The sequence below is a fragment of the Corythoichthys intestinalis genome, chromosome 17 (genome assembly GCF_030265065.1).
Source record: "Corythoichthys intestinalis isolate RoL2023-P3 chromosome 17, ASM3026506v1, whole genome shotgun sequence".
Lineage (NCBI taxonomy): Eukaryota > Metazoa > Chordata > Actinopteri > Syngnathiformes > Syngnathidae > Corythoichthys > Corythoichthys intestinalis.
The window spans coordinates 6,531,444-6,555,000 of NC_080411.1; the positions used below are offsets into that span (position 1 = coordinate 6,531,444).

General features: G+C 36.3%; 1 protein-coding gene across 1 annotated transcript in view; it reads right to left on the bottom strand.

The window, feature by feature from the left end:
• The window catches only part of LOC130905790 (DENN domain-containing protein 1A-like), a 35,692-nt gene extending 12,181 nt beyond the window's left edge, over positions 1-23,511 (bottom strand). The window contains exons 1-15 of the mRNA XM_057819478.1: positions 23,380-23,511; positions 19,770-19,834; positions 18,901-18,944; positions 18,723-18,772; positions 18,068-18,187; positions 17,857-17,926; positions 15,800-15,880; positions 15,243-15,296; positions 13,482-13,592; positions 9,545-9,645; positions 8,691-8,736; positions 7,462-7,563; positions 5,932-6,057; positions 1,394-1,495; positions 995-1,082 (exon numbers count right to left, since the gene is read on the bottom strand). Coding sequence (XP_057675461.1) covers positions 995-1,082; positions 1,394-1,495; positions 5,932-6,057; positions 7,462-7,563; positions 8,691-8,736; positions 9,545-9,645; positions 13,482-13,592; positions 15,243-15,296; positions 15,800-15,880; positions 17,857-17,926; positions 18,068-18,187; positions 18,723-18,772; positions 18,901-18,944; positions 19,770-19,834; positions 23,380-23,396 — 1,177 coding nt within the window. The 5' untranslated portion in view covers positions 23,397-23,511. The remainder of the gene's footprint in view (positions 1-994; positions 1,083-1,393; positions 1,496-5,931; positions 6,058-7,461; positions 7,564-8,690; positions 8,737-9,544; positions 9,646-13,481; positions 13,593-15,242; positions 15,297-15,799; positions 15,881-17,856; positions 17,927-18,067; positions 18,188-18,722; positions 18,773-18,900; positions 18,945-19,769; positions 19,835-23,379) is intronic.
• Between the last annotated feature and the right edge of the window lie 46 nt (positions 23,512-23,557).

Here is a 23,557-nt window from a genome sequence, read left to right on the forward strand (position 1 = left end):
GCTTGTTAAGCATTAAAAAAACAACAAAAATGAATGAAATGAACAGCAATCCTACAAAGTATTTCATAATGGGTCAAAATCATTTTTCGAACGCATCATGTGACGAGCACCTTAGAGATGGTCCTTTGCCAAAACTACACCTGGGGAGGTAAGATAGGTTTCAACAAATTCTGACTGTCTAAGTTTTCAAAAGCTTTAACAACAACTGAATTTTATTGCTGACACTGCGTTTCGGGGTCATCAACTTGTCAAACTCCGCCTATGGTTTTAATATGCTTGAATTTTTGTTCATCCTACAATGACTTTTTAAGTCCTGGCATCAACCTAATCTTCTCTTTTACTAATATTCAAATTAGTGCTGCAACGATTAATCGATTAACTGGAGTATTCGATTAGAAAAAAATATTCTAATTAAATTTTGTTGCTTCGAGTATATTCTTTTAAAGTGGCGTTGTAATGGTTTATTTTGAAAGGGTTTGCATTTAGTTTTATTGATTAGGGTGGCTACACTGCCCTCTGGTCTGCCTCTTTTCACATGGCTGAATCCAACTGCTCCTTGTTAAGACCAACATAAGCCAAGTTTTTGTATGAGGTAATGATTTTTAATGCATTCATAATTTAGTTTATAGGTATATTTAGCTGTTTAAGAGCATTGTAAAAAAAATTTTTTTTTTAAACTTTAGCATTTTATGGCATTTAAGCTAGCGGACTTTTTCTATGTAAGTTAGCCAATTGTTCTTTTGTTGTACATAGATCCTCATTTAGAAAAATAATATAATTATATACCGTTTGAGGCTCGGCTCAGGTATTTTAATTTATCATGTTCCTTATCCAATTACTCGATTAGTCGAACTAACTAGTCCATCGATTAATCGACTACTAAAATATTCGATAGCTGCAGCCCTAATTCAAATGCTTGGAATGGAGTGTACTTTTTTTCTCCAAATGACAACCAGTATGTTATGTTATGTGTGTGTTATTAACATGGGCTTACCTGCATAATCGCCTTTGCTGATCTCCTCCTCAAAAATGTCACTGAAACCTTCTCCAGAGTTTAATAGTTCCAAACGGCCATCAATGAACTGTAGTTCCAAAATATAACTTATTTTACCCATGATGTTTTGCAACATTTCATTCATTTTACTGTAAAAGTTACTAGTTAATAATGAATACTAAAGCTGGGAAAAGATATCATCTGGCGATATTTCGCAATCGTTTATGCCCCAATATCAAGTATCGAGACTGTAAATACGTCACTTCAAATGCGGATCGTCCCGGCCCCTAATAAATACAGTGAAACTAACAAAAAAAACTATTTTTTTTTTACTTTCAATGACTTTCCAGGGTCGTATACAGCTACACAAGCAACGTTTATAAGAATGCAGATGTTTACCTGTTTGAACAGTTGAAGGTGAATGGCACTCTGAAGGAATTCTCTCATGGCACTCAATCGATGATTTACAAAAGTGTCTTCATTGAATGTTATTGGTTCACCCTAACAAAGAAAAAAAACATCAACAGTTAAAAAAGTAAAAACACCAGTTATATGGTTTTTGTTAATTCATATTCATTTGTACTATTTGATAGGACTCTGACCCGCAAATTTCCTATACGCGAGTTAGGTTAACAGTCAAACATGACCTTACAAAAGGAATATAAATGGTTTAAAACAAATACATCATAGCCCAACAAATGAATGAAAATATCCATTTGGATAAAAATGGTCAATTGAGCGCACATTGGTGTACGTACCATTACACCATACAGTGGTACGAAAAAGTATCTGAGCCTTTTGGAATTTCTCACATTTCTGCATAAAATCACCATTAAATATGATCCGATCTTTGTCAAAATCACACAGATAAAACAGTGTCTGATTTAACTAAAACCACCCAACATTCATAGATTTTCATATTTTAATGAGGAAAGTATGCAAACAATGACAGGAGGTGGAAAAATAAGTTAGTGAACCATCACATTTAATATTTTGTGCCTCCCCCTAGCAGTAATAACTTCAACCAGACGCTTCCTGTAGCTGCTGATCAGTCTGGCACATTGATCAGGACTAATCTTGGCCCTTTCTTCTCTACAAAACTGTTGTAGTTCAGTCGGATTCCTGGGATGTCTGGCATGAATCGCTGTCTTTAGGTCATGCAACAGCATCTCAATTGGGTTCACGTCTGGACTTTGACTTGGCCACTCCAGAACATGTATATTGTTCTTCTGAAACAACTCTGAAGTTGATTTACTTCTATGTTTTGGATCATTGTCTTGCTGCAGCAACCATCCTCTTTTTAGCTTTAACTGTCTGACAGACGGCCTCAGGTTTTCTTGCAAAACATCCTGATAGACTTCTGAATTCATTCTTCCATTAATGATTGCAAGTTGTCCAGGCCCTGAGGCAGCAAATCAGCCCCAAATAATGATGCTCCCTCCATTATGCTTCACGATGGGGCGGAGGTGTTGATGTTGGTGAGGTGTTCCATTTTTCCTCCACAAATTACCTTGTGTGTTCCTCCCAAACAATTCAACTTTGGTTTCTTCAGTCCACAAGATATTTTGCCAAAACTTCTGTGGAGTGTCCAAGTGCCTTTTTGCGAACATTAAACGAGCAACAATGTTTTTTTTTGACAGCAGTGGCTTCCTCTGTGGAGTCCTCCAATGAGCACCATTCTTGGCCATAGATTTATATATAGTTGATGTGTTGATATGTTGATATGGGACAGTGTCAGGGATTTCTGTAAGTCTTTAGCAGACATTCTAGGGTTCTTTTTTACCACGCTGAGTATTTAGCGCTGAACTCTTAGCATCATATTTGGGGGACTCCCTGCTCTTTTGACCGAGCCATGATGCACATCAGACAATGTTTCTCCATCAAAACAATTCCCACCAGGTGTGTGTTTTATAGCGGGCAGGGCAGCTTTAAACTAAGCTTGAGAACGATAAACCGATACGACCGGATATCCGGTTTTCCAGGCGAGAGATACAGATGTATCGATAGTAAAGTTACCATTCGACAGTAATTAGCCATTAAATATTCAGTGAACCGATAGTAGAGATAGAATTCGGCTATCGCGAGCACAAGAATCGGCTTCTAATGCCTAGTTCAATGCATTGCTTAATATGATAATTTAGCTTTTACTTCACATGCTGCGCTTGTGTCAAGTGCTTGTCATTCACCACACAGCGCACACGTAGATCGAGACCGCACGCATGTATAATATGGACAAGCACTACTCACAGTCGTGGTTGCCTCAACTTCCCATGCATTTCGGCAGAACCGCTACTAGTCGCCGTATTTACCCGATCGTCACGGGCGTGTCATAACAACGCGAGAGCTAACGAAACCAATGTAACGCACGCTCCACAGCAATTTCTTCACGGCCCAAAACGAAACTAGTAGTGGCAACGAAGCAACATGCTAAAACAATGGACAGTGTGATCACCGACGGCAGCGGCGTGCTGTGATTGATTTTCAACGCACCCAAGAAAACAAAAGTCGGACTTTGAAGTGATGAAGGCAGCCAGATCTGTTCGCATGGGACAGACCTTGTGTGAAGTGTGGAGCGGTACAGAAATCGTGAGTTTTAACCCTGAAAAATAACCCACTACAATGCTGGAAAGGGCGGCATCATTGTTTCCACGAAACGCGGTCTACTTAAACATAAACATGACATGTGAATTAGTTGATCTTCCTCAAGAAAAATCTGCCCTTCAAAAAAGATATGGACAGTGATGAGCAATAAAAAATGAGGAAGCACAGGCATAAGTGAATGACTTAGCTGTGTATTAGGTTAAAGTAATGATTATTGACCCGACTGTCTAAAATGCCATGTTTTTATTCCCCCAATTATACCAGTCGTAAAGCATAATTTATTATTTATTTATGATAACACTAGCAGGTTTATTTTTTTTTTCAAGAGCTGCTGCATATAATTAATATTTTTTGTTTGTAAGATGTTTACGTTGAAAGTTTGCACTGAAATTACTTACCTCTTGTGTTAAAAACACCAGGAAATACAGTAATTGAATTACTGCACTTTATTGTTGTCTGTGACTGGAGTTTTATTGTATTATTAATCCCATCCAACAAAATGACGGTCATATAGTAGGCCTTATTTTTTTTTCCTCATAAAAAAATAAAACATAACATTGGTATGAAATTTTGTTGTTTAATTTTGCTATTAAAAAATGTGGTCTTTCTTATATTTTTAAAATACTGTACGAACACACACAACAAATGTTTACTATCGTATCGTTTTCACTCTGTATCGAACTGTATCGTTCTTAAACTGTATCGAATCGTATCGAATCGCTCGGCCTTAAAAATGTATCGTTTTTTTAATCGAATCGTAACCTGTGTATCTAGATACATATCGAATCGGCTTCATGCCAGAGATTCCCAACCCTACTTTAAACCACTCATCAGTGACTGAGCACACACCTGACTTAAATCGTTGGTAAAAATTGGTTTCAATTGCTCTTTATGTCTCCTTAGGCAGAGGGTTCACTTACTTATTTTTCCCACTTGTGTCATTTTTTGCATGCTATCCTCATTAAAATATGAAAACCTATAAATATTTGAGTGGTTTTAGTTAAAGCAGACACTCTTTTTACATCTGTGTGATTTTGACAAAGATCAGATCACATTTGAGGGTGATTTTCTGCATAAAGGTGAAAAATTCCAAAAGGTTCAGATACTTTTTCATACCACTGCATAGTGCTGAAATCACTTTAAAAAGCTTCATGTTTACTTATTTAAAATTTATATACAGGTAGTCCCCAGGTTACGAACGAGTTCCGTTCCTACGCTGGCGATGTAACCCGAAGTTCTGCGTATATCGGAATTAAGCATTTAGAAAATCAAAATAACTATACACAAAGTCCAAAGGTATTGTATTTTGTTTAATGGTGGAAGATGCACTGCCCTCTGGTGGCAGCGTTGGGTCTGGCTGGACTGTCGTTCAATAATGCTTCCATACAGAAGCACTCAGACGTCTCTCATGGATAAAGGATAGCTGCGCTTTGGTTTGGCCCATATGAGGCCATAAGTTGCTTCAGCTAATATATGTTTGTATATGCATTTGTAGCTAAGTTAATAGCTATAGTTTGTGGAGTTACGTGTGAGCGATTTGCTATAAAAATTGTAAATACATTAGCATTCGTAGCATTTAAGCTAGCGGACGTTTGTGAGGCAAATTAGGCTAATTTAATCTACTAAATTTAAATATTGATCAGACTAGATGGACGTTTGAACACCAATCGATTTGTGTCGAGTGTTTTATTGTTAAAATGCGCTGTGTTTTGAACAGACATGCACATATGTGTGTTAGAGCTTTACAAATTGTCAAAGTGAAGGAAGTTAAAAGCTTCAAAAAGCACATTTGCTTTGTTTGATGTCTGTCAAGCTGACCAACTTCACATTTAGTGAGGACAGAACAAGTCATCTTAATAAAGGAAAGTAAAAAATAAGATACTTTGAGGTACAATGAGGTGCGGCTTGTTTGACTAAAAAAAAAAAAAAACGAGACAAAATGGAGGCGTCGTAAAGTCGAAATCGCGTTAAGTCGATTAACCCGGGGAATGCCTGTATTGTACAGGAGAGTATGCTTGCACATTTTGGCTGCCATTTCTAGGGGTTGGGCACAACATATTTCCCTCCTCCTTTGAGGGCCGTAACAGATGGAAAAATACTGGTACTGATCCTCATTGGCTTCATTTTTTTTTTTAATAGCCAATTCTATGAATCGCCTCAATGGCAAAGTTGGGAAATTCCTTTCAATTGTTGCAGTGTTTTACCTGTTTTCCTAAATACAAAATGAGGTGATGAATGTGTCAAATATAAAGTAGGAGGGAAGTTGAGGCACAAAACTGTTAAGTTTCTTGCATTAAATAAGTCATTTGCAGAGTGAAATGTTGTGATTTACATACCAACTCAATTTGAAGAGCATTTCGGTAGCTGCCGAACAGAGCGGCCTGACTCTTGAGGAAGGCACGGGCCACACCATCGCCTGGGGTAGTTGAAAACTTCTTCAGACGATTTTTTAAAGATGAAACCTAAGGGGGAAAAGTAAATGTAATTATTAAACAAAATCCAAATGATCAGCAGCAGCTACAATAATTGCCAAATTAACATAATTTTGTTAGTTTCGATCATTCCGATCAGGTGATCAGAAATCGGGCCCAATCACGTCAGTTTTTAGAAGATCGGAATTGAGTGAAAAAGATCGAGTTTTTAAAATGTATCAATTTTTATAAGTATTAACTCATTGGCTATTTTTGACAGTGATAAAGGTTCAATCCATTTTGACTGGGAGGGCTGGCAGCGATTGTTCGATCTAGGATATCATTAAAAGAAACAAAAATATTATGTTTTGTAGTAGTACGCAACATTTTTAGAAGATCGGAATCGGGTGCAAAAAGATTGTGTTTTTAAGATTTTTTTTTTTTATGGCTCAAACCAACAAAGTAATCAAGATGGACAAGGACATTCTCAAAAGAAACAAAATAATGTATGCTTTGTAATAAATTATTAACTAGATGAATAAATTACCAAGGTATCAGATCAGTAATCGATATCCGCAGATCCTCAAAATCAGGTGATTCGAACTCAGTTGCAAAAATATGTGATCGGGACAAGTCTACTGAAACTTATTAAGTGTATTATAGAGAAAATGGGTTGTGTTTGGCATTTTTAAAAATGCTAACATATCCACAACACATGCTGACCCAGATTGTGGCTGGGACTTTTCTCATTTACTCATTATTATTGTGACATGTTCCTATATATTGGCCCAGAGGTTTGTAGAGTAACCAAAATCTTACTCGTGTAAGAGTAGTGTTAGTTCAAAATAATATTACTCAAGAAAAAGTAAAATTAGTCATCCAAAAAATGTACTCAAGTACAAGCAAAAAAGTATTTGATTAAAAGAATACTCACGTAATAAGTACCATTGTGAGTAACTGTTCACGATGGGGTGGACACACTACCCTCTAGTGGCAACAGTGAATATGACATAACTCGTTTAACATGGCTGAATCCAGCTGCTCCCAGTTAAGACCAACATAAGGTTTTGTTTGAACTAATATGTTTTTTGAATGCATTCGTAATTTAATTTATAGATATATTTAGCTCTTGTTTGTGGGAATATGTGTTTGAACGATTTGTCAAGATCATTGTAAAAAAAAAAAAAAAAAGTTATAGCATTTAAGCTAGCGGACTTTTGCCACGCAAGTTAGCCAATTGTTCTTTTGTTGGACGAAGATCCTCATAAATTTATTTTTTTTATACCATTTGAGGCTAAACTCAGGTATTTTAATCTTTTATGTTCTAACCCGATTACTCGATTATTCGAACTAACTATTTCATAGATTAATAGACAACTAAAATAATCGATAGCTGCAGCCCTAGAAAAAATGGAAAAGCCTGTGCTCCTATCTCTAGTTGTGATTACTTCTCACCACATCATGGGGTAGGCTTTGAAGGTCATTATAAGGAGTTTCAAGTGTGTTGTTGTCCACATTCAAAATCACTACATCCTCGATAGCCAGTCCTTGAATTTTCTATGGGAAAAGAGTTAAACTCAATATGGTTACAGGGAAAATTATTAAACAGATTTCAAAACATATAAATGGTGTGTGTGTTTGGTATGTGCTACCTACCAGTGTTGTTAAAAACGGCGTTTCTAACGGCATTCTTTTTTTCAGTAGTGAGTAATCTAATTAATTACTTTCTCCATCTTTGCAACGCTGTTATTGAGGATGTGAAGGGACACGTTACTAAAATTTGGTTGAATGAAGCGCGAGTTGTCTGATTTTGTCTCACATCAGCTGCCTGCCAGGAGAGAGCAGAGCAGGAGTGGGAGGCAGGACGGGGGTGGTGACACGGTTGCAAACGCGATATTGATTGGCTAGGTTAGCGGATCATGCCCTGCTTCACTGCATGCTCTTGCAAACACAACAAGACAGCGATAATGGCGACGGGCCAGAGAATTTCAAAGGTAGCGTTCTCAAATTTGAACAGTTAAGTCGCTACAGTATCATTTACTGAAAGCTCAACGAATACACGAGATGGCTATATTTAGTCACAATACAAAAACTCATTTATCCTTTAAGAATTACAAGTCTTTCTATCCGTGTATCCCTTTCACAGAAAGAATGTTAATAATGTTAATGCCATCTCATGGATTTATTGTTATGATAAACAAATACAGTACTTATGTACAGTATGTTAAATGTATATATCCGTCTTATCTTTCCATTCCAACAATAATTTACAGAAAAATATGGCATAATTTAGAGATGGTTTGAATTGCGATTAATTACGATTAATTAATTTTTAAGCTGTGATTAACTCGATAAAAAATTTTAATCGTTTGACAGCACCTGTTCATTAGTTTACGCTCTTAATATTTGTTCAACCATGTGAAGTTGGAAAAATGTAAACAGTATCTCGTTTACAGTGCTAACCTGTGTTAATATAGAGTTCAATGTTTTGCCCAAAGTCCCTCTTTGACCCAGCCGCAAGGCCAATTCCAACAAGTGTGCTATGTAAATTTAGTTGAGAGTTAAAATATTATCATAAATGTTACGAGATGTGTATATTTGAAAGTGTTCTTTAAAAATAATTACATTTAAAAAAAGAAATGAATACAAATGAACACCGTAGTTTCTGCTAGCCAAGTACTCACCCCCATTAGGCTGGAATGGACTCCGATAAGATAGGGCATTGGAGCACTGAAAAGAAATTTGCGTTATGATTCAAAAGGTGGCAAATTTTAGTCATCATAACAAATCTGAGCATGGATGAACTACCATTGGTTGTCAGTATGGTGCAAGTAGAGAAAAGTGGCAAAATGCTTGTTGTACAGTGGTATGAAAAAGTATCTGAACCTTTTGGAATTTCTCACATTACTGCATAAAATCAACAAATTTGATCTGATCTTTGTCAAAATCACACAGATGAAAAAACAGTGTCTGCTTTAACTAACACCACCCAAACATTTAGAGGTTTTCATATTTTAATGAGGATAGCATGCAAACAATGACAGAAGGGGGGGGGGGGGGATAAGTAAGTGAACCCTCTGCCTAAGGAGACTTAAAGAGCAATTGAAATCAAATTTTACCATACAATTTAAGTCAGGTGTGGTCCCAATCACTGATGAGTGGTTTAAAGCTTTAAAGTTTAAAGGTTTTAGTTAAAGCAGACACTGTTGTTTCATCTGTGTGATTTTGACAAAGATCAGATCACATTTGATGGTGATTTTACGCAGAAATGTGAGAAATTCCAATAGGTTCAGATACTTTTTTCATACCACTGTATTTTTTCCCCCTACATAAGGTGTTACTCAATATATATATTGGAAATTGGAAAATGAGGTTCAACAGGTTTTCCAGACATGACAATGTTGTACATCAAGCATGGTTTGGGTTTATTTACATTCCTAACATAAATAAAAAGCATGTGAGTTGAGTCTATACACAAAATTGCTGATGTACTTTACTGTATTGTATGAAATCTTTATGTGAAAGCTATTAAACTCACCAGCAGTAGTCTAATAGGTGCTGAGGCAGGACTGGAATGTAAACATGTTGCCAGTGCATTGGATATAACATGGCAGCAGACCCATGGACACAAGCTGTTAACTGTTTACAAAAACAGAAGGGAGAAAAAAAAGGTTCTAATGGAGAGTGTATAAGGCAGTTTATTAAATTAAAAAATACATGTAAAAGAATCAATCGGAGAATTTGTGAGAGAATTTATATTAAAAAATCTATTGGTACAAGAAGTTTTAGTTGTTTCGCATTGTAGTCCATGACGTTTTCCAAGGCACTTTTCAGCATTCATTCTTCAAAATTCACTGTAAGTGATTCAATAGGTTTGGTGATTAAGAAAGTTATGATGTGCAACCATTGGTTAAAGTGGAATTTGACAGGTAGAGAAGCCCTAAAATTCGGTGTTGCGGCACAGTAGGGAAAATTACGTACATGCAGGCCTGTCGCGATAACAAATTTTGGTAGGCGATATATTGTCTTATAAATTATTGCCGATATGCGATTTTATTGTCAATTTTTTATATCCATTTCAACCACTAATATAGTGACAATTCATCCTAATCGCCCATTCAAATGAAATACACTGTTATTCTTAAATAAAACACAAACTATATTAAAAACAATAAATCAATGAAATATCTATATATATATATAAATAAAATAAAAACACACACAATGCATAACGTGTCATTTGAAAGCCAGCGAAGTGTAGAATATGAAATAATATGAAATAGGTGAGAAACCCAACGGCAGTTTTGGTTTCTACTAGGGCTGTCAAACGATTAAAATTTTTAATCGAGTTAATTACAGCTTAAAAATTAATTAATAGTAATTAATCGCAATTCAAACCATATATAAAATATGCCATATTTTTCGGTAAATTATTGTTGGAATGGAAAGGTAAGACACAAGACGGGTATATACATTCCACATACCGTCCATAAGTACTGTATTAGTTTATTATAACAATAAATCAACAAGATGGCATTAACATTATTAACATTCTCTTAAAGCGATCCATGGATAGAAAGACTTGTAGTTCTTAAAAGATAAATGTTAGTACAAGTTATAGAATTTTTATATTAAAACCCCTCTTAATGTTTTCGTTTTTATTAAAATTTGTAAAAATTTTCAATCAAAAAAAAAACAACTAATAGCTCGCCATTGTTGATGTCAATAATTACACCATGCCCACTCATTATCCTGAAAGCCATAAAATCAGTTGGACCCAAGCGCCAGCAGAGGGTGCCAAACACCAAAAAACAAGTAACAAGCGGACATCACACTCTGCTGTCATTTTAATCTGTTTGAGCGGGGCATGTGCGTTAATTGCGTCAAATATTTTAACGTGATTAATTAAAAAAATTAATTACCGCCCGTTAACGCGATAATTTTGACAGCCCTAGTTTCTACCAATTCGACTAAATCAAAATTGTTGATTTGATTCAAAATGACTGTCATCTTGTCCTGCAAAGTGCACGTGTTAGCAAATTCGAAGCCAAATTATTCAAACAGTATTATGTTACTGTTATTAAAACAGTGTAATACACCGACCTGGACAAAAACTAAAGTGAAAACCAAACCTATTTAAGACACAAAGGTGAGTGAAACAAGACTTCATTTTTGCCCTATAATTTTTTTCAGGATCCTCCATCTTTAACGACGAAATTAGCATTAAAATTATATTAACACTTAGATAAGGTTTTCCAGCAGTTATATAAATATTTATAATAACATAAATAACAATCCAGCCAGTCACAGCCTCTACTTTTAAGATAACTGGGATAACCCCTAACATGTTGCCCGTACACAGCTAGCCATATTATTTTTTAATTTTTTCTTATTAGCCTGATGAATTGCTGAATTTGCAGAACTTCTTCACCTAAGTAAATTTACCATTATTCATTCTTTTGGTTTAATCGCCGTTTTAGACTCCTGCAGAAACAATCAAACTAGGGATGTCCCGATCCAGGTTTCTGCACTTCCGATCCGATACCGATATTGTTCTGCACTTCCGATTCGATTCCGATACTGGCCGATACCGATACCGGCCTATCTGAGCAGGTGTTAAAGTTTAAAGTTATTAAGCCTCCTTACTTAGTTGTCAGACTCATGTTGAAAAGAGTTAGTACTCTTGATAACAACTAGCCAGCTGAATTAGGTGAGTTTGAATAACACACAACGGTTGGTATCAAGACCTGACCTGTTTATTCAGTGACAAACACAAAACATTAATAACAAACAGAAATGGCGTAGTCAGTCAGTAAATTGGCAAATAATATTGTAAACTGTCTTAAAAAAGAAAAACACACAAATAATCTCAGTGGAAAATCCCACAAACCCCCCAAACTATTAGATGCTTTTAAAGTTTTGTGCATTAGTCACAAAAATCGTATAACAGTAAATAAAATACTCAAGTCCCCATTCTGTATCAGCAGCTTTAAACTACATTCAATTTATTTAATTTTGCCAATCAACTGTTAAAGTTGTTAAAATTGCTCCCGTTATTCAATAATTTCCCTTCTGTCTACTTTCGACATGTGAAAGTTTTAAAACTGTTTTGAAGATAGATTCAAGTCAAGATTTTGGCAATTTAGGAGTATTTTAGATAAAAAGTTAATTAGGTTCGCTTGGAAGGTTCACAACAGCCTACTAAGGAAGTCTCCTGCTTTAAGATGGCGGCCGTTTACTAATGCATCCAGTTTACCATACTTCAATGTTGCTAACGCAGTCGAGTGTCGTGAAGCATCTAGTTCTATATACAAATGATATCTATTATCTCCAGTAAAACGACGTTGACGTAGTTTGTAGCGGCTGTCAGCAGCAGTCAGGTATTCTTGTGTTTTTTATCCAGCGGCATGAGTTAAGCTAAAGCCGTGAGTTGAGCATTGGCATTACCCGGGTCTATGACAAACATGATGTTTACTCTCGGGACGCAATGCGGTCCGTTTCCCATTGCGTCCTGAAGACCGCGCTGTGTATTAGTTTCGCTTTACTCGACATATTTCAATAATTGGAATTTGGATGTTGGTGAATCGTTCTCGAATCTTCCACCGCCGAATCGCTCAAGGATGTAATGACGGCTGGGCATGTTGTACCGTGGTTCTAAGTGTTGGATGGTGCGTCTTTACTCACAAGAGATAATGGCTCGTCATCCAGAATGAATTCTTCGGCAATGACTCTTGTTATTCCCTGGGCTTTGGGACTGTCGAGTGCCAGTTTGTCACGCATAGCAAAAGTTTCTGTCAGTGTTAGTTGCGTAGGACCTTTCTTTTTGTCTTCGGTTTTCTTAACATACTCCTTATATTGTTTGTGGTGGTATTTCGCTAAATGCTTGATTAGGTTGGTTGTATTAAAACTTCTTACAGCTTTACCACCACGCTTGACTTTATTGTGGCATATGTTGCACTCTGCCTCTTCGTCTTTGTCGTCCTTTAAGGTAAAAATATCCCACACAGCTGACATTTTTACCGATAAAGTCGCTCGGTAAATTGGGAGACGGTAATGTAGTGTTTTGAAGGTGTGCCGTAAAATGCGGACCGGATTTTAGGGAAACCGAAGCAAAAACTGGAATGGATTATGTAAATCGGTGCGCTGGAAAACCCGGACCGGACTTTCAAAAAAAATACTGGATCGGAAGTCTGGATCGGAATTTTTCCGTGTCGGCCGATCCGATACCGATGCTTATTTTTTTGCCTGTATCGGCGTCCGATCCAAATATCGGATCAGGACATCTCTAATTCAAACCATAGTCAATTCAAACGAATGCTGGTAGTTTGACTGACTCGGTAGATGTGTGGTGTCAAAGCACAGGTCAAGAGGCCTCTGGCCCACTTTGACCAAAATAAACTAAGGTCAAAAGAAAATGCAAGAACGTGACAGGAATGACAGTAAAACCAGAAAAGGCTGATTAGGATCCGACTTACAGTGCTTAGCGTGCTACAGCAGATGAGGATCCGACGTTCATGAAGCATACTAGCGTAGAGTTGTAGCATGTTATTGACGTCTACTGCTACAAAGTACTCTGTAAGGTTCCTCTGTAAGAGCAAAACAAAATCATTTATTAGCGAAATATAAAGTGCATCTGTTTTTGTGTACTTCCCAAAAGCTAGCAACACTATATATATAGTTTACGTAAGAACTAGTTTAGAATAGGTTGGATTTACACAAAAGGTTCAATTAATCCAATTGCCCTTTTCTTTGCCACCTAGCCCAATTTCAATATGTATGTCAGTTCCAGCATACATATATATTTAAAAATATATATCAGTAATACATTTAGGAAGGCCTTCCAATTAAATTGGAATTATACTGTACTACACTTTGTACACTCTTGCTGCACCTGCTAGGGAGAGTATTATAATCAAATATAATAATATAAATAACATTCTACTCACAATTGATACAACTGAATCACAGCCACTACACCGCTAGGTCTCGTGAGTAAATGTAAAGAAACTAAAGGGGAAAAAAAAAAAAAAAAAACATGGCACAAAATTTGAACTGGCAATTGAAATTCAATGTACTGTAATTTTTGGACTAAAAGCCGCTACTTTTTCCCCCTCATTTTGAATCCAGCAGCTTACTTATTAACAAATCAAAATTCATGTTCTTTTCTAATTATTTCTTCAGTTACTCTTCTAGTTGTTTCATTCATTGCTAGTTACGGAATTTGGTAACACTTTATTTGACAGCACTGTCATAAAACTGCCATAAGACCGTCATAATTATGACATGACACTATCATGGGAAATTAATGAATGCTTATGACAGATGTCATTAAGTGTCATCCGGCAAATTATGACACTAACTCCATTTATGTCCAGCTCTGTTCTTTTACATCTGTTAAAAAGTGAGACAGTGTGCCGGGTGACACAAAATGACATCTGTCATAAGCATTCTTAATGCTCATGCAGGTGTCATGTCATAATTATGATGGTCTTATGACAGTCTTATGGCGCTACTGACAAATAAAGTGTTACCAAATTCCATAACTAGCAATGAATGAAACAACTAGGACAGTAAGTGAAGAAATAATTAGCACAGAACATGAATTTTGGTTTGTAATGTAATGTAAACATTTGTAACGCTGCAATACATGCTAGGAGGCATGTTGGACGACAGCAGTGTTGACATCAGGTGGCAGCAGAGGTTGAATGTCTCCCCCAAGAGAACAGTGATGGCCAAATTGAAGCAATGAAGCTTTGCAGCCAATTGGTTCAAAGCTTCATGGTGGTTCATTTGCTCTTATGACAGTCCTATGATGCCGCTGTCACATAAAGTCTTACCGGTTGATATCTTTTGGTGTAAATATCTCATAATACAGTGAGGACAGCTGCGGCTTATAGTCTAGTGCGGCTTATCTATGAACAAATGCCGTTTTTGTGTCAAATTTGGTGGGTGGCGGCTTATAGTCAGGTGCGCATTATAGTGCGAAAATTACGGTAAATCCAGCCTCTGACTACTTGGCTAAGAACGACAGTTGGAGGAATTCAGGTCAGGCCATAAGCATGGAGAAAAAAAGGGGTCCAAATCACTTTAAAAAAGTCTAAATTATAGCTTTCTGTCAGTAATCTTGTATAATGTTTGAAAAACCTGCAAGACATCGCTATGGCTAGCTTTGCATGCTATGATGAATGGCTTTAATTAACACATGGAAGGGGGGGCGGGATTAGTAAAACACTCACATTTTCTGGGATTCTGGGGAGCTCTTTTAGGTCAGGTACAGTGAAGTAGAAATGCTGGAATTAAAAGAAAACAAAAAATAATGATGTGGTTTTAAGTTAATGTGATACTGTAATAGTCATATTTCACAATTAAAAAGGCCATTACAAAATGTCACTGGAAAATGTGTTGTCAGCATGTCACAATAATCTACGTAAAATTCAGGACAAATCATTGCAAAAGACTATTGCATAACATACCACACTCACTCAGTCAATCACTCAGCCTATCCAGTATGATTAAAGATCTTTGTGTCTTTTTCAGGGGGGAAGAACTAAAGTTAGATTTATTTTCACATGTGGCTGTTTAAACCACCAAGACGTCTGCATGTCAAAACAGTGATATATTATGCAGATTTGATTTGGAACTGTTAGCATGATACTTCAAAAAGTTTTAAACAGTGGAACGAATTTGTGATATTTTGGCTGCCAAAATGCCAGGTAACAAGCCTAAAATGTATAGGTTGAGATATCTGATTTTTCAGGTCTGACTTCAAGCTTATTTGTGAATTGTGACTCACCCTTGCAATTTGAACAGGAACACCAGGCTCAGGAATGGAAAGGCTGTGTAAAGACACCAGGAGGTCTTGTAAAATAGCTTCCTAGTGCATTAAAAGAGAAAATATCCATGAACTTGAAAAATACTCTAGAATGTTATTATTCTACATTATTATTATAGTATATTCTATTATAGTATATTCTATACTTACAGCTTACAGAATTACAGCTCAAATTCAAATTACATTTAATATATAAAGATTAAAATTCCAATTTCACATACTACAGCTAAACTCATTGCTGAGCAAATACAGAATGAGTGGCAAAATTGATTTTTCCATGTGGCATTTTTTTTGTATATGCCAAAATACATTTTGCCATGTGGCTTTTTTTTTTTTTTTTTTTTTTTTTTTTTTTTGCCATGTGGCGAAATTGATTTTGCCATGTGGCATTTTTAATGTCATGCGGCGAAATTGATTTTGCCATGTGGCATTTTATTGCCATGTGGCAAAATTGATCTTGCCTTGTGAGATTTTTTTTTTGGGGACCATGAGGCATTTTTTTTGCCATGTGGCAAAAATGATTTTGCCATGTTGCATTTTTTTGGGCACGTGGCAAAATGGATTTTGGCATGTGGTATTTTATTTGGCATGTGGCCAAATTGATTTTGCCATGTAGCATTTTTTTTTGCCATGTGGCCAAATTGATTTTGCCATATTGCATTATTTTGGCATGTGGCAAAATGGATTTTGGCATGTGGCATTTTTTGGGGATATGTGGCAAAATGGATTTTGGCAAGTGGCATTTTTTGCCATGTAGCTTTTTTTTGCCATGTGGCCAAATTGATTTTGCCATGTTGCATTATTATTGGCATGTGGAATTTTTGGGGGGACTGTGGCAAAATGGATTTTAGCATGTGACTTTTTTTTCCCACGTGGCAAAATGTATTTTGCCATGTGGCAAAATGTATTTTGCCATTTTGCATTTTTTTTGGCAAGTGGCAAAATGGATTTTGGCATGTGGTATTTTTATGGTATGTGGTGAAATTGATTTTGCGACGTGGCTTTTTTTTTTTGCCATGTGGTGAAATGGATTTTGCCATGCGCCATTTTTTTGGCCATGTGCCATTATGCATTATTTTGGCATGTGGCAAAATTGATTTCGGCACGTGGCATTTTTTTGGGGTATGTGGCAAAATGGATTTTGGCATGTGGCATTTTTTTGCCATCTTGCATTTTTTGGCATGTGGCAAAATGGATTTTGGCATGTGTTTTTTTTTTGGTATGTGGCAAAATTGATTTAGCCATGTGGCGTTTTTTTGCCATGTGGCAAAATTGATTTTGCCATGTGGCATTATTTTGGCATGTGGCAGAATGGATTTTGGCATGTGGCATTTTTTGGGGGGTATGCGGCAAAATGGATTTTGGCGTGTGGCATTTTTTTTTGCCATGTGGCAAAATGGATTTTGGCATGTGGCATATTTTTGGGGTATGTAGCATTTTTTTGTATCTGGCAAAATTGATTTTGCCATGTGACACAATGTATTTATCATGTGTTTTTTTTTTTTTTTGTATGTGGCAAAACGGATTTTACCACATAAGCTTTGAAGGCTGTTGGTTCAGTATACAGCAGTACTTCTCAAATAGTGGGGCGCGCCGGGGGTGGCGCATGTGACCTCAGGGAACAAGTACTGTAATAAAGTGTAGTTGAGCATCCACTCAGTGGGTGGCAGTGGCGCACTTATTTTCAGAGTGTGCGCAGTATTTTTTGAACCAAACAAGAGCACACAGCAAAGAGCACTGGAGATACGAAGCGCTAAGACGAGGAAATATGACAGTGATCCCTCTTTACTTTGCGGTTCAAACTGCGCCCTCAGTCCACCCCGTTTTTTTTTTTTTTTTTTTTTTTTTTTTTACAGTTTGGATTTTTTTTTAATTGAGGCAAATTGATGTGCTTCAAGTCTTTTCTGTTACAAACAAAACAATGTTAATAAAGTTATACTTTAATGTAAGTTCATAGTGATGTTTTGGTGAATGTTTATGACCGCAATACAAAGTTACAACACTGGTCCATTCCTTACCTGGCCAATAACAGTGTAATCTGCAATGATATTTAGCAGTTTATAATACACATCAAACCAGGGCAGGTAGCTGTGGAATAGAAATAAACATTTAGTTGGAAACTAGACTGCTTAGGACAGTACATGTAAGCAGCTCTTTACTTTTTTTAATTTCTGTACTTGTAGTAATGATGCAACAGTAAAAACAAAAGAAAGCAAAAACGTCCATCACCTAACAATGCAGTAGCAGGTGTGTGAACTTGAGGACAGGCGACAAAATCCAAATTTGTGTTTACTGTTGATGTCCGTCAGTACAAATGTGAAATGCTGATCCGTTTGGTTGACTGTGACACTGCACAGAGAAAGGATTTGTCAGTACAGAAATTTCACACAAATATAGAGATAGGGATGCGTGAAACCCACGAAATAAAAAATAAAATGAAATCATGAATTATAAACTTCATTTTTTTATTTGCTATGGTTGTCTTTGTGAAATAGTAAAATTGTTTTGATGAAAAAACAATGTGCAGTTCTAGCCTAACCAATTAGGTTAAAAAATTAACATTACAATATATTAATTTTATGATTTTGCGAGTCCAATGGTCAAAGGCCTTTCGTTATTACAAGCCAAGTAAAATTTAATATAATTTTTTTTATGCGCTCTTTCAACCCTTAGATGCACAAATGACTAAACCCTACACTTTTCCATAAGTGGGTCAGAAACGACCCATATTAGAACCAATGTGTTTTTATGGGATTTTGGAGAAGAATAATCCTAAAGAATGAAAAATAAAGACTGGAAATGGTCACACTCTTCCTATGCCATTAGAGAAGTGTTACTAATAGTTTAGATACGCAGACAGATAAGACAGGTTGTAGGTAGGTACCTATCCAAAGAAAGTGGAAAGCAGAACTTTGGCACGGTCTTAATAGTTTCCTGTGGAATAAATGAAAATTTTTAGCATTACAGTATTCATTTTCATCACATCAATGTCCAAAAATCATTGAAACACAACGAGCTAGTTGAAGATAAAAGTTTCCAAAAAATTAAAAAAATAAACAGACCTCATCTTGGAAGTCTTCTGGGAATTTCCTTTGGATTTCAGGACCTATGGGGGAGGGAGGGTGACTATCAGAATTATAATGTACAAAACAGAAAATACAAAAGGCAGTCATAAAGTAAGGAGCCCAAAGCAATTTCAGTTACTATCTTTTTTTCAGAAATGTTAACTAAGTGTTGGAACTAGGGCTGTCAAACGAGTAAAATTTTTTATCGAGATAATTACAGCTTAAAAATTAATTAATCGTAATTAATTGCAATTCAAACCATCTATAAAATATGCCATATTTTTCTGTAAATTATTGTTGGAATGGAAAGATAAGACACAAGACGGATATATACATTCAACATACAGTACATAAGCACTGTATTTGTTTATGATAACAATAAATCAACAAGATGGCATGAACATTATTAACATTCTCTTAAAGCGATCCACGGATAGAAAGACGTGTAGTTCTTAAAAGATAAATGTTAGTACAAGTTATACAAATTTCATATTAAAACCCCTCTTAATGTTTTCGTTTCATTAAAATTTGTAAGATTTTCAATCAAAAAATAAACTAGCAGCTCACCATTGTTGATGTCAATAATTACACCATGCTCACTCCCCAAACACATAAAATCATTTGGACCCAAACGCGAGCAGAGGGCGCCAAACACCAAAAAACAATTAACAAGCGGACATTACACTGCTGTCATTTTAATCTGTCTGAGCGGGGCATGTGCGTTAATTGCGTCAAATATTTTAACGTGATTAATTTAAAAAATTAATTACCGCCCGTTAACGCGATAATTTTGACAGCCCTAGTTGGAACCTCTGGGTAACTCATGATATCAGATCATATATAATAAAGGGTCTTCAGAAACGTACCTGTGCTTTGTGTGCCTGGACTGACAACCTCCATATATACCTCAAAAACAGATTCTGGGCTTTCCCTAGAGAGGAGAATGACAAAATATGAAAATACTCTTGTCTAAATTTCTGCAAAAAACCTTCATATTTAGGGCCTTAACATGGACCTTGTAAGTGATTTCTTATTTTTTTGTGTGTCTGCCACACAGACACATGTACACTCACACAACCCCAACAGATTCATGTCGACAAAAACATGCCGCCTCCTCCGCCCCTTCAAAGAGGAGGTATATTAAAGGTTGTTTTTTTTTTCGTCCAGCAGCAGCCACTGTAAGCAACCACTGTAAGTAATGTAAAAAGACATCAATGTTGTGGAGGAGGGCGAAACACCACTAATCTTGCCACTGAAAGTCTGACCTGCATCAGAGTTAGCAGCACATTAAACTGTGTGAACTTGCTAACCTGCAAAACCACTGCGGTCAGCCCAGCGACAAGGAACAATGAAGTCAAGCTAGCCGTCCCCCATTTGGATCATTGTTTGTATTATGTGCATTACGATGATACAACGCGGTGGCTTCAGAGTGCAAGTCACGTTAATTAACTTCAGGGGGACACTGACATGAACATGAACCGACATGAAAAAAGAAATCCGTGAAATGAAATCACACATCAGAATTTCATGAGTGTACTTTGGTTCGAGGGGTAGTCTAGTATGCCTCAGATAGATCGGTCCTTGGATATCTCAGATTTTTTTTTCATTATCACTTTAATATTATAATTAGGGCTGTCAAAATCATCACGTTAACGGGCGGTAATTATTTTTTTAAATTAATCACGTTAAAATATTTGACGCAATTAACGCACATGCCCCGCTCAAACAGATTAAAATGACAGCAAAGTGCAATGTCCACTTGTTACTGGTGTTTTTTGGAGTTTTGTCACCCTCTGCTGGTGCTCGGGTGCGACTGATTTTATGGGCTTCAGCACCCATGAGCATTGTGTAATTATTGACATCAACAATGGCGGGCTACTAGTTTATTTTTTGATTGAAAATTTTACAAATTTTATTAAAACGAAAACATTAAGAGGGTTTTTAATATAAAATTTGTATCACTTGTACTAACATTTATCTTTTAAGAACTTCAAGTCTTTCTATCCATGGATCGCGTTTTTTGGATTTTGTCACCCTCTGCTAGTGCTTGGGTGCGACTGATTTTATGGGCTTCAGCACCCATGAGCATTGTGTAATTATTGACATCAACGATGGCGGGCTACCAGTTTATTTTTTGATTGAAAATTTTACAAATTTTATTAAAACGAAAACATTAAGAGGGTTTTTAATATAAAATTTGTATCACTTGTACTAAAATGTATCTTTTAAGAAATTCAAGTCTTTCTATCCATGGATCGCTTTAACAGAATGTTAATAATGTTAATGCCATCTTGTTGATTTATTGTTATAATAAACAAATACAGTACCTATGTACTGTATGTTGAATGTATATACCCATCTTGTGTCTTATCTTTCCATTCCAACAATCATTTACAGAAAAATATGGCATATTTTATAGATGGTTTGAATTGCGATGAATTACGATTAATTATTTTTTAAGCTGTAATTAACTCGATTAAAAATGTTAATCCTTTGACAGCCCTAATTGCAATACTTTAGTTTGATTCTAGGGGTCCAGTGTCCTCCAGAAGTGGATACGTTTTATTATTTTTATTAAATAAAGGGAGTTACACTTCAAAATGTTTCTTTGTAGTTATAGAAAACAAAGGCTTGACTCGAACGTTGTATCACCTGAACCAATACACATGAAAGTTAGTTTCAATCAATCGAGATTTATTTCGCATTGATCATTTAGCCTACCAATTCAATAGGTTCATATTCGTGAGAAATGTAGCCCTGACCACTGTTCAATAATCTTTTTTGGTCTTATTTATGTCCCGTCCCCAGCAAAAAGTGCAGGTTATGTTGCTATATCGTTCCTACCAAACCTACGCCATTGGGTTTGGTACCTTTAGCAAGGTGAAGAAACATTGCTTTAGACCAGTACTTCTCAAATAGTGGGGCGGGCCCCCCCCAGGGGGGCGCAGAGTGATGCTGGGGGTGGCGAATGTGACCTTGGGGAAGATACTTTTTTGCCTTACTAGAATAAAATGTAATTGCACATCCACTCAGTGGGTGGCAGTGCCGCTCTCATTTTCAGTGTGTGCGCAATATTTTTGAACCAAACAAGAGCACACAGCAAAGAGCAGTGGAGATATGAAAAGCTAAGACAAGGAAATATGATGTAGCGTATGTGGCATTTGGCTTTGAATTGTATTACAGTGGGAGACGAGGAAAGAACTATTTGTTTACTCTGTATAAAAATGTTCGCAGCGGACAGCAGGAATTATTTTTTTCAGCAATAACGTGCCGAATATTGCCAAAAATCCTCCCACTTTGTCAATATTACATCAGTAAACCAGCAAGAACTGTCATAAAATCAAGTAACTCCACAACATAGGAAAGGAGCTGATGCTGCAAGCAGCAAAAATAAACCGTCCCTCTGTCCAATGACACTGTAGTTTTTGCTCTATTAATTTTTGTTTTTTTCGGTCTAATTGTTTGGCATATTGTCCTTGTGAGTTAATGTCGCTAATCAATTTGAATTTATCATTATTGACTTTTATTAAATTGTATTTTTCAGTATCAAACAGTGAAAAAACCTTGAGTGTATTTTTACAGTATGGATGAAGTTTTTTTTGTTTTTTTTTTAACTTTATTGTAAGTGGATCTATATTACTTTTTTCTTAAATATTAAAAAGAACAAAATGTTATGCAGAGGACTATTTTGTATACAAATGATACTACAGTATATTTACGGCAGAGAGTTGGGGGGGGCGCAGAACGTTTATGTCTTTCTGGGGGGGGCATAACAGAAAATAATTGAGAAGCACTGCTCTAGACTATAATTGCGCCTTGATCTAAATCCTATTGAGCATCCATGGAAGTAGCGGAAACATGATGTTTGGAGAAAGCACCCTCTAAACCTGAGGAAACCGGAGCAATTAGTGGATGAAGAGTAAGTCAAACACGGGAAGATCTAACAATGCACACCAAGATATTCCTCTAGGATAGCTAAATTCTCACTCTGACACTTTAAAATTTTTACATTGAGGTTTACAGATCTTCTGCATTTACTAACTGTTGTTTCATTGCTGTGACTCTTCAATAGGTAATTTTCAATTTGATATTAACGCATCACACTGTTTCAAAAGACGGTTACTTTGACAGAGGCAGCACAATACAGATCATTAACGCAATACACAAAATGTATTGTTCAGCATAATTTTCGTAACACCCTTAAGTGCTACTACTTGTATTTCCCACTTATAGCCTCTCTCAATACAACGCAGTGCTGTATTGCGGATGTCAGGGAAATTAAACGAGAGTCGAAGTCATTCGACTAACCCATAATATACATAACGACCATGACAATGTTATGTATTTCATACTTCATTTTCGGGAACACGACAACATTAGTGTCAGGCCCCAAAACTGTACGTAATTTGAGCAATTCCTCGCTGTGAAAAAGATGACGAAACCATACATGCTAATGCTACAGAAAATATTTCTTACTTGATTCTGGACTCCATTTTTTGGTCCGGAACACATTTACGTGTAGAGGAATAGCACAAAATCCGTAGCAAATATTTCTGACATGTTACAGTGGTCTAAACAAACCCACAGTTTCCAGCAATGAATTGTGGGAGTTGTAGTAAAAGTGTTAGTGTAGGCAATATTGAAATACGTCACA